Consider the following 15,354-nt stretch of genomic DNA (forward strand, 5'->3'; position numbering starts at 1 on the left):
ATGTCCCATTTTTGTAAATAGGTTCCAGTTTCTTCTCTCTCTGAAGAGCAGTTGGAAAATTTAATTAAGAAATTGAGAAAAGCAAGTGAAGGTAAGTCTGCCTAAAGTTACAAGTTAAATTTTTTTTGGAGTAATTAGGTGGTTATGAGTTGACACCAGTGTGGTTTAAAAGATGTTACTACCACTGTTGAGAGCCCTATGGTTTCATGTTTGGTTGCTTAAGCTATTGTGCTTATGTTTGGCACAGGTTTGAACTCTACACTTAAAGATCAAATTATGTCCCATCCAGCATTGCATGATGCCCTTAATGACCCTAAAAATGGTGATTCTGCAACCAAACACCTGAAACAGCAGGTATGTTTAGGTGATAGGAACTCTACTAAAAATGGCCTTTTGTTTGTTTGTCAAAAACTAACGTTCTGTTCTTTCTGAATATAGTTATTAATGAGACTTTGCTTAGTTTATCTTTCAGGGCATAGAATCTTTCCATTTAAAAAAAATGTATAAACATATATAAAAAATTTCTGGCATGGGTATGGTTCTGAGTACTTCGTGTTAAATATTTAAAAGCAAGAGAAAAAATTTAAAGCCAAACAGAGATTATCAATGTGAACATGCTGCCTTACATAGAAATTACCTTACTATTTTCCCATTAGAGCTAAATGTGTTTGTTCTAGTGTATAAAATAATCTTGTGAAGTTTGCAGGCTTCTATTTTAGGTAACATTGAAAAATTAAAGTTACTTGGTCCAAGAAGATGCTTTGTTGAGTTTGGAGCAGGAAAGGGAAAATTATCTCATTGGGTTGATATTGCCTTAAAAGATGCTGAAAAAGTTCACTTCATCCTAGTAGAAAAGGTGACCACAAGATTCAAGGTAAGTGACACCATTGTAGTATATTAGTAACCAGACTTTGTTTTCACTTTTCTTGTTTGAAAAAAGATACTCAGAAGTATGTCTCTTAAATAAAATGAATTTTTTGTGTGTTTACTTAATTATAGCTTTTTATTCTAATAGTATTGATGACTTAAAACTGGAAGCAAATTTTTTTAAAGATTTTATTTTTTTCTTTTTTTCCCCAAAGCCCCCAGTACATGGTTGTATATTTGTAGTTGTGGGTCCTTCTAGTTGTGGCATGTGGGATGCCGCCTTAGCATGGCCTGATGAGTGGTGCCATGTCTGCGCCCAGGATCCAAACTGGCGAAACCCTGGGCCACTGAAGTGGAGCGTGTGAACTTAACCACTCGGCCACGGGGCTAGCCCCTGGAAGCAAATTTTTTAATCTAAATTTTGATAGTCTGTTGATCTGAGTTCTTAAAATTGTTTTTAGAGACAAGAAAATATGTGAAAAGAGCCAAACTCAAGCTAGGAGTTAAAAGTCTTGGGTGCTAACCTGCCTCTGTACTTAGTAACTATTCATTCAGTAAATGTTTATTGAGCGTACCGCCAGGCACCATGATAGACATTGGATTATCTATCAAATAAAACAAGTCCCTGTGCTCTATTACTTATATTTAAGAAGGAGAGACAGACACATAGATAAATATTTATAGAAAAGTGTTAAAATCTGAAAAAACGTCTGCACAGAGTACAGTATGGGTTCAACAAAGGAAGTGACAAGTTTTAATGCAAGTAAGGGATGGCAAATGGCTACACAGAAAAGGTGGTCCTTGAGCTGTATCTTGAGAAGTGATTTGGTATTTGCTAGAAAGAGGATTTGAGAAGCATTCTGGGAAACTAGAACAGTGTAACCAAACCCCTGAAACAATGTGGAAACATTTCTGGGTGCAAAGTAGAGTTCAACAGTGATGAGACAGGAGAACAGGGCTAAACCATGGAACGTCTCATATTTTATGCTAAGGAAGGAGTTTATCTTGCTTCATGCTGGGGAGAGAGTGAAAGCAAGATTTAGTTCCAGTCTTCAAGAAGCTTACATCTATTGGGGCCGATTTATAAGTACTTTGATTCAGTACGTTAAGTGTCTTATGATAATGGTAAGTACCAGATACTATGGGAGCATGAAGGTAGAACACCGACTGACCTCATTCTACTGTAGGTCACAGAAGGTTTCCCAGAGGAAATGACAACTGAGAGGAAATTGAAAGTATGTAAGAGTTGGTGAAGTAAAAAGGGGTTTTTAAAAGTTCATCTTAGCAGTACCGTTAAAGGTATATCAGAAGAGTCTGAAAGTTGAAGTAGGGAGATTAATAATAAGGTAATTATTATCCAATAATTCAAGTAAGAAATGGCCCAGAGCTAAGGCTATTGTGGTGGGATGGAGAGGAGGGGAAGAGTATGAGAGATGTTAAGATGTTGGAAGCTGTGAGACTTGGTGATTTGTTATTCATTAAGTATAAGAGAGAAAGAGTTATTTCAGAGCCATAAAGAGATATTTTATGGCATATGTGACTAAGTGCTGCTCTGAGAGTAGGAATATAGAAGGAGGAAGAGGAAGAATAGGTTTGGAGGGGAAAATAATGAGTTCAGTTCTGAATGAGTTTTGCTGTTGAAGTAGAGCTTTCTACTTCACGGTTGTATATGTGTCTGATGCTCATCAGAGAAGTCTGGGCCACATGTAGATTTATAAATCAGAGGCACGTGGATATAGATCCCACAGGTTATTATCTTTCAGGGACAATAAGAGGAGCAAGCCAAAAATAGTATATTAGGGAAATATAAATAAAGGAAATAATGTATACATAATAATTTATAAAATTTTTAAGCCTTATAAAAATGGTATTGTTATTTCGGAGTTTTCATCAAAGAATATACTATCTTAAATTGTTATATTAATGATTCTGTTTTTTAAATACTAAAAAATAAGGTGGAAACCTTATTCTGAATTTTGAAAAAGAGAAATCTTTTTATTTTTATAAAACTGTTAACGTAAAAAGTCATTGTTATGTTTACGGTCTATTTGTTCAGGTGGATGGCAAACACAGAAAGAAAAATTCAGTGTTTGAAAGACTTCAAATTGATATTCAACACTTGTGTTTAAGTAAGTTACGTAACTCTTGGTTGCTCTACTAGAAATCATAGAAGTTTCAAACTCTGAGAGTTGCTTAGAAATTCAAACATGCAGAACAGTGCTTCAAGGAAAACAAAGTAAAATTAATCTTAATATAGAATGTTATATCTAACATTTAGATAAATGTAAGTTGAATTAGTGTTGAAACTTTAGAAAACAGTTTTTTTAGTATCAACTAGAAATGAAGTGTCATGTTAGGGAAGAGTTTAAAAGTTTTGGTAATATGTGCTTATGTTTCTTCTTTGTCCTGTTTAACTTATTAAGTCTGTTTTACACTAACCTTTTGCCTGTAGTTAGCATAACTTTTACCTAAACTATTAAAGAAATGAGACAGTTCTCTGCCTAGCTATTATGTAAAGGATACTTCCTAGAGTTTTAAATTGTACCAAAGAAAATAACTCATATCTATGGAACTCACATTTCATACACACACACATCCCTCAGTCATACTCTTTAGTGCCCTTTCTGTGCCTTTTTGTAGTTTTTCATATTATTTTAAATGAAAATAATGCAAACATATCCTAGCAGCCTCTTCCATCCACTAATTTTAATCCAGCCTTGTGAAGCAACCCAGAATTTATATGTAAATCACTGTATTTAAAATTATTTAACTGAATATATTACTTTTCTGAAGTTGTAAACCCTAAGCAAGTTTATGTGCCATGTGTTGAGTTCGTATTAAGCATCCTGGAAAATAGCCTACTTTCTTGAATAGTTTCTATATGACTCTTCGTCTGTCCCCACCATGTATCCCATCCCATATTTTTAAACCAAAATAAGAGAGAAAGATTAATAAAGAAGGATTGATCAAATATCTACAATTCAGTTCAATACTGCCCTTTAGAATTTGCATTAATTTTGGAAAATCTCTCTCTCATGTGCTAAACAGTGACCTACCCAAGATTATAGCCACCAATGAAAATGTGGATTGTAATCCCTAACTTCGGTACTTCAGTTATTTCTTGATGTTTAAAACAAAAGACTTATTTAATGATATACTGAGAGTAATTAAAGATAGTTTTGAAATGGGTAAAAGGGGGTATTTACTTAGAGCACTTCTCTTTCTTTCTTTGTTGCAGGATTGGAATTTACTCATTTTAGGGGAAGAGAAAAGATAGGAAGTATCTGTTGAATGAGTTCACTGTGAACATTCCTCTTTTCTTCTTCTTTTTTTCCCAGCTTTCTTGAGATATTACTGACATATATTTCTTTGTTTTTTCTTTTTCTCTTTTTTTTGGCTTTTATTAAGTTTATACATATGTGTGATTAAGAGTCAAACACAACTGTACGTTCTTATATAAGCAGCACCAGCCAGTTCCGTCCCCAACATCTCTCTTCAGAGGCAAACATTCATTTCTTATTGGTCAATTTTTGTATTTATCTAAAGTCTCTAACAATAGGCTTGTATTACTGCTTTTTGTTTTTTCAAGCATAGTTTATTGATTTTTTTTGCCCATGGAAGATGAAGATTTTCTACCCCCTGCCCCACTTCAAATACATACACTGCCCATTCCTCATCTTCCTAATATGTATTGAATGATTAAATCATCATTTTCCCCCACAGCTGAATCTTTTTTCCTGTGCAATTTTTTATTGTTTGTGGAGTTAATTAACTTACAATTTTGTTTACTTGGTCTTTTAAAAATGTGCTTATCATAATACATAAATCAAGTATTCTATCAGTTTCCATCTTCCTGAAAAAAATCTCTCTTGGATCCTACAGACCTGTTCCGTTCCAGACTGGATGCCCCTGTTTCTGGGCACAAATGTCATCCTTAACAGTCTCTTCAGTTCTCATCCTGGGCATTCCCTTCACTCTCCTGGGTAGGAATTTCTTTTTAAACATCTTATCCCACATCTTCCTGTTGATTCACTCTCTCTTTTGGGCAGAGCATCTCCTCCTATAGCTTCCTGAGAAACGATATATTAGAGATAAATTTGAAACTTACATGGTCTAAAAATATCTTTTGTTTACCCTTATGCTTGATTTGGCTGGGTATTTCTATTACTAGGTTGAAAATTATATTCCTTTAGGATTTTGAAAATATTACTCCCCTGGTGTTTCTCTTTAAAAGTTCAGTGCCATTCTGAGTCCTGATCCCTTGTACATGAGCTGCTTTTTTCTTTCTAGAAATGGATAGGCTATTTTCTTTGTCCTCAGTATTCTAAAGTTTCCCAGTAATGTGCCTTGATGTTGTCATATTTTTATCCATTGTACTGGGCACTTGGTGGACTCTTTAGTTCATAGAAGTGGTTCTTAACTGGAGGCAATTTTGTCCCGTAGGGGACATTGGTAATGTCTGAGACATTTTTGGTTGTCATAACAGTGGGCATGCTGCTGGCGTCCAGTGGATAGAGGCTAGGGAGCCTGCTAAACCCGAGGCCTGCTAAATATCCTATAAGGTACAGTACAGCTCCACAACAAAGAATTATTTGAGCCAAAAAGTGAATAATGCCAAGGATGAGAAATCCTGGTTTACTGAGTCTAGTATTATCAGCTTTCTGTGAAATATCCTTGCATTCTTTTTTTTTTTTTTCCATAAATGTTAGGGGTATCATCCACATCAGAGAAAGCTACAAAGAAAAAAATGTTTATGAGACACAACTCCCTTGCTTTTCTTTTTTTTTTCTTTTTACCTTTGACCCCCTTCACCCATTTTTCCCATTCCTCACCCCCTGGCCCCCGCCTCTGGCAACCACCAATCTCTTCTTTGTATCCATGAGCTTAGTTTTGTTTTGCTTTGTTTTGTTTTGTTTCGGATTCCACATATAAGAGAGATCATACAGTATTTTTCTTTCTCTGTCTGGCTTATTTCACTTAGCATAATGCCCTCAAGGTCCATCCAGGTTATCACAAATGACAAGATTTCATTCATTTTTTTTTTTTTTTAAAGATTTTATTTTTTCCTTTTTCTCCCCAAAGCCCCCCGGTACATAGTTGTGTATTCTTCGTTGTGGGTTCTTCTAGTTGTGGCATGTGGGACGCTGCCTCAGCGTGGTCTGATGAGCAGTGCCATGTTCGCGCCCAGGATTCGAACTAACGAAACACTGGGCCGCCTGCAGCAGAGTGCGCGAACTTAACCACTCGGCCACGGGGCCAGCCCCCCAAGATTTCATTCATTTTTATGGCTGAATAATATTCTATCGTGTATATATATCACAATTTCTTTATCCATTCATCTATTGATGGGCACTTAGGTTGTTTTCATATCTGGGCCATTGTAAATAATGTGTAATGAACGTGGGAGTACATATATATATCTTTTCAAGTTAATATTTTCATTTTCTTTGAATAAATACCCAGAACTGAAATTGCTGGATAGTATGGTAGTTCTATTTTGATTTTTTGAGGAGCCTCCATACTGTTTTCCATGGTGGCTGCAACAATTTACATTCTCACAGCAGTGCACAAAGGTTCCTTTGTCTCTGCATCCTCGCCAACATTTGTAATCTCTCGTTTTATTGATAGTAGCCATTCTAACAGGTGTTCGTGATATCTCATTGTGGTTTTTGGGTTTTTTTTTTTTAAAGATTTTTTTCATTTTTTCATTTTTCTCCCCAAAGCCCCCCAGTACATAGTTGTACATTCTTCGTTGTGGGTCCTTCTAGTTGTGGTATGTGGGATGCCGCCTCAGCGTGGTTTGACGAGCAGTGCCATGTCCACACCCAGGATTCGAACCAACGAAACACTGGGCAGCCTGCAGCGGAGTGCGTGAACTCAACCACTCGGCCACGGGGCCAGCCCCTCATTGTGGTTTTGATTTGCATTCCCTGATGATTAATGATGATGAGCATTTTTTCGTGTACCTGTTGGCCATCTATATGTCTTCTTTGGAAAAATGTCCTACTCAGATCTTCTAACCATTTTTTTTTTTAACCAAGAAAGTGTGTTTCTTTGTAAATGAAAATAATTATTTGAATTTCAAGAGCTGGTCACTTGTAGAAGTTTCCATGTCTTTTTATTAATTTTTAAAAAATTTTTTATTATTTGAGTTCATAATAGTTTACATCTTTGTGAAATTTCAGTTGTACATTATTTCTTGTCCGTTACCACATAGGTGCTCCCCTTCATCCCCTGTGCCCACCCCTCAACCCCTTCCCCTGGTAACCACTGAACTGTTTTCTTTGTCCATGTGCTTGTTTTTATTTCACATATGAGTGAAATCATCTGGTGTTGGTCTTTCTCAGTCTGGCTTATTTCACTAAGCATAATTCCCTCTAGGTCTTTCAATGTTGTTGCAAATGGGATGAATTTGTCTTTTTTTCAGGCTGACTGGTATTCTATTGTATATATATACCACATCATCTTTATCCAATCATCAGTCAGTGGGCGCTTGGGTAGTTTCCATGTCTTGGCTATTGTGAATAGTGCTGCAATGAACATAGGGATACATATGTTACTTTGGATTGTTGATTTCAAGTTGGTTGGGTAGATACCCAGTAGTGGGATAGCTGGGTCATATGGTAGTTCTATTTTTAGTCTTTTGAGGAATCTCTATACTGTTTTCCATAGTGACTGCACCAGTTTGCATTCCCACCAGCAGTGTATGAGGGTTCCCGTCTCTTCGCACCCTCTCCAATGTTTATTATTTTTAGTCTTAGTGATTATAGCTACTTTAACAGGCATAAGGTAGTATCGTAGTGTAGTTTTGATTTGCATTTCCCTGATGATTAGTGATGTTGAACATCTTTTCATGTGTTTATTGGCCATCTGTATATCTTCTTTGGAAAAATGTCTGTTCATATCCTCTGCCTATTTTTTTGATCAGGCTGTTTGTTGTTTTGTTGTTCAGTTGTGTGAGTTCCTTATATATGGAGATTAACTGCTTGTCAGATAGATGATTTGCAAATATTTTCTCCCAGTTGGTGGGTTGTCTTTTGGTTTTGATCCTAGTTTCTTTTGCCTTACAGAAGCTCATTAGTCTGATGAACTCCCACTTGTTTATTTTTTCTGTTATTTTCCTTGTCTGAGAAGACATGGTATTCAAAAAGATCCTTGAAAGTTCAGTGTCAAAGAGTGTACTACCTATATTATCTTCTAGGAGTTTTATGGTTTCAGGACTTACCTTCAAGTCTTTGATCCATTTTGAGTTTATTTTTGTGTATGGTGTGAGATAATGGTCCACTTTCATTGTTTTGCATGTGGCTGTCCAGTTTTCCCAACACCATTTATTGAACAGACTATCTTTTCTCCATGGTATGTTCTTGGCACCTTGGTCGAAGATTAGCTGTCCGTAGATGTATGATTTTATTTCTGGGCTTTCAGTTCTGTTCCATTGATCTGTGTGCCTGTTTTTGTACCAGTACCATGTTGTTTTGATCCCTATGGCTTTGTAGTACGTTTTGAAGTCAGGGATTTTGATGCCTCCAGCTTTGTTCTTTTTACTCAGTATTGTTTTAGCAATTCACGGTCTTTGGTTGCCCCATATGAATTTTAGGATGCTTTGCTCTATTTCTGTGAAGAATGTCATTGGGATTCTGATGGGGATTGCATTGAATCTGTAGATTGCTTTGGGTAGTATGGACATTTTAACTGTGTTTATTCTTCCAATGCATGTGCACAGAATCTCTTTCCATCTCTTTATGTCATTATCTATTTCTTTCAATAGTGTCTTATAGTTTTCATTGTATGAGTCCTTCACCTCCTTAGTTAAATTTATTCTCTAGGTTCTTTATTCTGTTTTTTTGCGATTGTAAATGGAATTGTATTCTTGAGTTCTCTTTCTGTAAGTTTATTATTAGAGTACAGAAATTCAACTGATTTTTGTATGTTGATTTTGTACCCTGTAACTTTACTGTAGTTGTTAATTATTTCTAATAGTTTTCCAATGGATTCTTTAGGGTTTTGTTAAGAGTTTTTATCATAAATGGCTGTTGGATCTTGGCAAATGCTTTCTCTGCATCTGTTGAGATGATCATGTGGTTTTTTCCCCTCATTTTGTTAATGTGGTGTATCATGTTGATTGATTTGCGGATGTTGAACCATGCCTGTGTCCCTGGAATAAATCCGACTTGATCATGATGTATGATGTTTACGATGCATTGCTGTATTCGAGTTGCCAATATTTTGTTCAGGATTTTTGCATCTATGTTCATCAGCGATATTGGCCAGTAGTTTTCCTTTTTTGTTCTTGTCCTTGTCAGGCTTTGGTATCAGTGTGATGTTGGCCTCACAGAATGTGTTAGGAAGTGTTCCATCTTCCCTAATTTTTTGGAATAGCTTGAGAAGGATAGGTGTTAAATCCTCTTTGAAAGTTTGGTAGAATTCCCCAGGGAAGCCGTCTGGTCCTGGGCTTTTATTCTTGGGGATGCTTTTGATTACTGTTTGAATCTCTTTCCTTGTGATTTGTCTATTCAGATTCTCTATTTCTTTTTGATTCAGCTTTGGGAGGTTGTAAGAATCTAAGAATTTATCCATTTCCTCTAGATTGTCCATTTTGTTGACATATAATTTTTGGACTATTCTCTGATAATCCATTGTATTCCGGTGGCATCCAGTGTTATTTCTACTCTTTCATTTCTAATTTTATTTATCTGAGATTTCTCTCTTTTTTTCTTTGTAAGTCTGACTAGGGGTTTGTCAGTTTTATTTATCTTCTCAAAGAACCAGCTCTTTGTTTCATTGATCCTTTCTACTGCCTTTTTTGTTTCAATAGCATTAATTTCTGCTCTGATTTTTATTGTTTCTCTCCTTCTACTGACCTTGAGCTTTGTTTGTTCTTTTTTTCTAATTCAGTTAGGTGTAGTTTGAGATTGCTTATTTGGGATTTTTCTTGTTTGGTAAGCTTGTATTGCGATGAATTTCCCTTTTAGTACAGCTTTTGCTGCATCTCATATGAGTTGGTATGGTATGTTATCATTTTCATTTGTCTTCAGATATTTTTTTATTTCTCCTTTAATTTCTTTAATGATCCGTTGCTCGTTCAATAGCATGTTGTTTAGTCTCCACATCTTTGTCCTTTTGTCAGCTCTTTTCTTGTAATTAATTTCTAGCTTTATGGCATTGTGATTGGAAAAGATGCTTGTTGTTATTTCAATCTTCTTAAATTTATTGATGCATGCCTTGTTTCCCAGCATATGGTCTATGCTTGAGAATGTTCCATGCACACTTGAGAAGAATGTGTAGTGTGCTGTTATTGGATGGAGTGTTCTATATATGTTTGTTAAGTCCATGTGGTCTAGCTTTTCATTTAATTCCACTGTTTCCTTGTTGATTTTCTGTCTGAATGATGTATCCATTGATGTGGCTTGGGTATTGAGGTCCCCTACTATTATTGTGTTATTATTACTGTCTTCTTTTAGGTTTGTTAATAGTTGCTTTATGAAATTTGGTGATCCTATATTGTGTGCATAGATATTTATAAGCGTTATTTCTGCTTGAAAGAGTGTCCCTTTGATCATTATAGACTGTCCCTCTCTGTCTCCCTTTACCTGTCTTATCTCGAAGTTTACTTTGTCTGATGTGAGTATAACGACACCTGCTTTCTTTTGTTTGCCATTAGCTTGGGGTATCATCTTCCACCCCTTCACTCTGAGCCTGTATTTGTCATTGGAGCTGAGATGTGTTTCCTGGAGGCAGCATATTGTTGGGTCTTGTTCTTTAATCCATCTTGACACTGTGTGTCTTTTTTTTGGAGCATTCAATCCATTTAGGTTTAGGGTGATTATTGATGTATGAGGGCTTAATGCTGTCATTATATCACTCATTTTCCAGTTTTCCTGCCTTTCCTTTGTTTCTCGTCCTGTGTGCATTGGTCTACACATTGAATTATCAAATTTTTTATGATGTGTTTCTTTGTGTTTTCCTTATTTATTTTTTGTGTCTCTGTTCTGCTTTTTTGTTTAGTGGTTAGCCTGAGGTTTGTATTCAGAATCTCATGTATAACATAGTCCATTTTCTGATGGCCTCTTATTTTCTTAGTCTAAACCGATTTGGTCCCTTTCCTCCTCCCCTCCTGAGTTGTTTTTCTTATTCCAACTTGTGTTGTGAGATTGTGGTTAAAGTGACAAGATTGTCTTTGTTTTTGGTGTTTTCCTTCCCTTTAGCCTAATGCTATGGTTGAATATTTGCTATCCTATTCTGATTCTGTCTACCTGTTTATCTCCTTACTCTGTGTTTTGTGACCCCTTTCTCCCTGTTTTTCTTTTTTTCAGGTATGAAGGCCTTCTTGAAGATTTCTTTTAGGGGAGGATCTCGTAACTACAAAGTCCCTTAGCTTTTGTTTCTCTGGGAAAGATTTAATTTCTCCCTCATATTTGAAGGATATTTTTGCTGGATAGAGTATTCCTGGCTGAAGATTCTTGTCTTTTAAAATTTTGAATATGTTGTTCCATTCTCTCCTAGCTTGTAAGGTTTCTGCAGAGAAATCCACTGGAAGCCTGATAGGGGTTCCTTTGTAGGTTATTTTCTTCTGCCTTGCTGCCCTTGATATTCTTTCTTTATGATTCATTTTTGCCAGTTTTACTATTATATGCCTTACAGTAGGTCTTTTTATATTGACAAATCTAGGAGATCTGGAAGCTTCTTCCACGCATATTTCTCTCTCTTTCCTTAGATTTGGGAAGTTCTCTGCTATTATTTCTTTGAACATACCTTCTGCTCCATTCTCCTCCTCTTCTTCTTGAATGCCTACAATTCTTATGTGGCATTTCCTCATTGAGTCAGATATTTCTTGGAGACTTTCTTCATTTCTTTTTAGTTTTAGTTCTCTTCCTCTGTCTGGAGCATTTCAACCTGTCTGTCTTAGATTATGCTGATATGTTCCTCTATGATGTTCTCTCGAGCATCCAGGGAATCTGTATTTTGCTTTATCTCTTCCATTGTGTCTTTCATCTCTAATATTTCTGATTGATTCTTTATAGTTTCAAACTCTTTTGTGAAGTAGCTCCTGAACTTGTTGAATTGTTTCTCTACATTCTCTTTTACATCGAGTTTTTTGATGATAGCTATTTTGAATTCATTGTTGTTTAGCTTACATATTTCTGTGTCCTCAGGGCTGAGTTCTGGGTACTTGTTGTTTTCTCTCTAGTCTGGAGAAGTGATGTAGTGTCTGATGTTGGAAGGTCGGATCTTTCTCATTCTGATATTATTCAGTTGCAGTTACAGCCTATCACCACTGGGTGGGGGTCAAGAGCTGTATATTCTGAGCCGTCCACCTTCAGCAGAGATCCCAGGCACTGGTGTGGCAGGGCATGGGGTCGGTGGGAGGAGGGGCACTTTCTCCTGCATGCACTACAGGATTTCTCAATCAGCTCTTGCTATCTGGTCTCCTGGGGTCTTGGCTTGATGAGGTCAATCCCCGTGAAAGCTTTCGCCCTGGTAGAGGGCTTCCCTCTAGGCTTCAAAGACCCTAGGGCATCCTTGGTGATCCTGCGAATGACTGCTTGCCTGCTCCTTCCCGCATGAATCCTCCTGGGGTCATGATCACAGTCTTTAAGTGAGGGAGTGAAGATCTCTCTTACCCCATTCAGCTCCTCCGAGGGGGCTCCAGGCTGTCTGCCCTCCATCATGTGGCTGCGTGACTCTCCAAGGTTTTTGTGTTGTTAGGATGTCTTCTGTTGGAGTATGGATGCCCCTTTTTGTTGTATTTTGGAGGGGAGAGAGTCCCAGGCAAGTTCACTGTGCCATGATGCTGACGTCACTCTCTTTGTTTTCTCCTTGTTTATGACTTGTGTCTCTGTTCTGCCTTTTTGTTTAGTGGTTACCCTGAGCTTTGTATTCAAGATCTCGTGCATAAGATAGTCCTTTTTCTGATGGCCTCTAATTTCCTTCGAGTAACCGATTCAGGCCCCTTCATCTTCCCATCCTAAGTTCATTTTCTCACGTCTTATTCCATCTTGTGTTATGAGTTTGTTGTTAAAATGACAAGATTATCTTTGTTTTTGGTGTTTTCCTTCCCTTTGTCGTTAATGCTATAATGAGTATTTGCTATCCTGCTCTGAGTCTGTCTAGCTATTTAACTCCTTTACTCTGTGCTTTGTAACCCTTTTCTCCCTTTTGTTTTTCAGGTATGAGGGCCTCCTTGAGGATTTCTTGTGGAGGGGGTCTTGTGGCTACAAACTCCCTTAGCTTTTGTTTATCTGGGAAAGTTTTTATTTCTCCATCATATCTGAAGGATATTTTTGCTGGATAGAGTATTCTTGGCTGAAAGTTTTTGTCCTTCAATGATTTGAATACGTCATTCCAATCTCTCCTAGCCTGCAAGGTTTCTTCAGAGAAATCTACTGAAAGCCTGATGGGGGTTCCTTTGTAGGTTTTCTTTTTTTTCCTTGCTGTACTTAATATTCTTTCTTTGTCATTCATTTTTGCCAGTTTCACTACTGTATGCCTTGCAGTAGGTCTTTTTACATTGACGTATTTAGGAGATCTGGCAGCCTCTTACACATGGATTTCCTTCCCTAGGTTTGGGAAGTTCTCTGCTACTATTTCTTTGAAGAAGCTTTCTCCTCCATTCTCCTTCTCTTCTCCTTCTTGAATACCTATAATTCATATGTTGCATTTCCTAATTGAGTTGGATATTTCTTGGAGACTTTCTTCATTTCTTTTTAGTCTTAGGTCTCTCTCTTCCTCTATCTGGAGCATTTCAACATGTCTATCTTCAGTTATGCTGATACGCTCTTTGGTGTGTGCTTGAGTGTTCAGGGAATCCATATTTTGTTTTATCTCTTCCATTGTGTCTTTCATCTCTCATATTTCTGATTGATTTTTCTTTATAGTTTCCATCTCTTGGGTGAAGTAGCTTCTGAACTCATTGAGTGGTTTCTCTACATTCTCTTTTGACTTATTGAGTTTTTTGATGATAGCTGTTTTGAATTCTTTGTCATTTAGATTACATATTTCTGCATCCTCAGGACTGATTTCTGGGTGCTTGTCATTTTCTCTCTGGTCTGTAGGTCTAATGTGTTTAGTATTGCTAGAGGCTTTGTTTTTTTTGCATCCTGGCATTATTAGGTTGCAGTTACCACCTATCGCCACTGGGTGGGGGTCAGGAGCCCCATATTTCTGAGCCCTCTGCCTTCAGCCGAAATCCTGGGGGCTGGAGCCGGCTGAGTGGGTGGGGCAAGGGGTGCTTTCTCCTGCTTGCTCTCTCCCCCTACTCTCCTGGGTTGTTGGCTTGATGAGGTCAGCCCTGGTGAAAGCTTTCACCCTGGTAGAAGGCTTCTCTCTAGGCTGCAAGGGCCCTAGGGAGTGCTTGATGTTCACATGAATGAACGTCCCCTCCCCCCTTCCTCCCCTTTAGGAGGCCTCCCGCGTCCCAATTGCACTCTTTAGGGGAGATAGCAAAGATCTCTCTTACCCTCTTCCACCTCCGAGGGGGTTCCAGCCTCTCCCTTCTCCATCATATGGCTTCGTGGATCTCTCCAACGTTTTTTTGTTGAGTTTGGATGTCCCCTGTTGGAGTATGGATGATTTTTTCATTGTTTATTGGAGGGGGAAGATGTCTGAGAGACCTCAGTCCACCGTGATGCTGACGTCATTCTCTTCTGCCCATTTTTTAATCAGATTGTTTTTTCTTTTGCTATTGAGTTGTATGAGTACTTTATATATTTTGAATATTAACCCCTTATCAGATATGATTTGCAAATATTTTTTTCCAGTGAGTAGGTTGCCTTTTCATTTTGTTGATAGTTTCCTTTGCTGTGCAGAAACTTTTTAATTTGATGTAGTTCCACTTGTTTATTTTTGCTTTTGCTGCTTTTGCTTTTGATGTCAGATTCAAAAAATCATTGCTCAGACCTTTGTCAACCTTACCACCTATGTTTTCTTGTGGGAGTTTTATGGTTTCAGGTCTTATGTTCAAGTCTTTAATCCCTTTTGAGTTAATTTTTGTGTGTTGTGTAAGATAGTGGGTCCAGTTTCATTCTTTTGCATGTGGCTGTCCAGTTTTCCCAGCACCATTTTTTGAAGAGACTATCCTTTCACCCATTGTATATTCTTGGCTCCTTTGTCATACATTAATTGACTATTTAGGTGTGGGTTTATTTCTGGGTTCTTTATTCTGTTCCATGGCTCTGTGTGTCTGTTTATGCCAATTCCATACAGTTTTAATTACTATAGCTTTGTAAAATAGTTTGAATCCAAGGAGTGGGATGCCTCCAGCTTTGTTCTTTCTCAAGATTGCTTTGGCTATTCTGGGTCTTTTTTGGTTCATACAAATTTTAGGATTGTTCTGTTTCTCTCAAAAATATTAGAATTTTGATTGAGATTGCATTGAATTTGTAGATTGCTTTGGGTAGGATGAACATTTTAACAGTATTAATTCCTCTTTTTTTTAAGGTATGCCTTGTTTTTTTTTGTTTTTTGGGGGGTTTTTTGGTGAGAAATATT

General features: G+C 37.2%; 1 protein-coding gene across 1 annotated transcript in view; it reads left to right on the forward strand.

Annotated features, from left to right (window-relative positions):
- TRMT13 (tRNA methyltransferase 13 homolog) overlaps window positions 1-15,354 on the forward strand; it is a 34,833-nt gene that overhangs the window by 8,832 nt on the left and 10,647 nt on the right. Inside the window, exons 5-8 of the mRNA XM_046645381.1 lie at window positions 22-91; window positions 248-354; window positions 707-874; window positions 2,924-2,996. Of these exons, the coding sequence (XP_046501337.1) occupies window positions 22-91; window positions 248-354; window positions 707-874; window positions 2,924-2,996 (418 nt within the window). The remainder of the gene's footprint in view (window positions 1-21; window positions 92-247; window positions 355-706; window positions 875-2,923; window positions 2,997-15,354) is intronic.

Source organism: Equus quagga, chromosome 18, assembly GCF_021613505.1.
Source record: "Equus quagga isolate Etosha38 chromosome 18, UCLA_HA_Equagga_1.0, whole genome shotgun sequence".
Taxonomy (NCBI): Eukaryota; Metazoa; Chordata; class Mammalia; order Perissodactyla; family Equidae; genus Equus; species Equus quagga.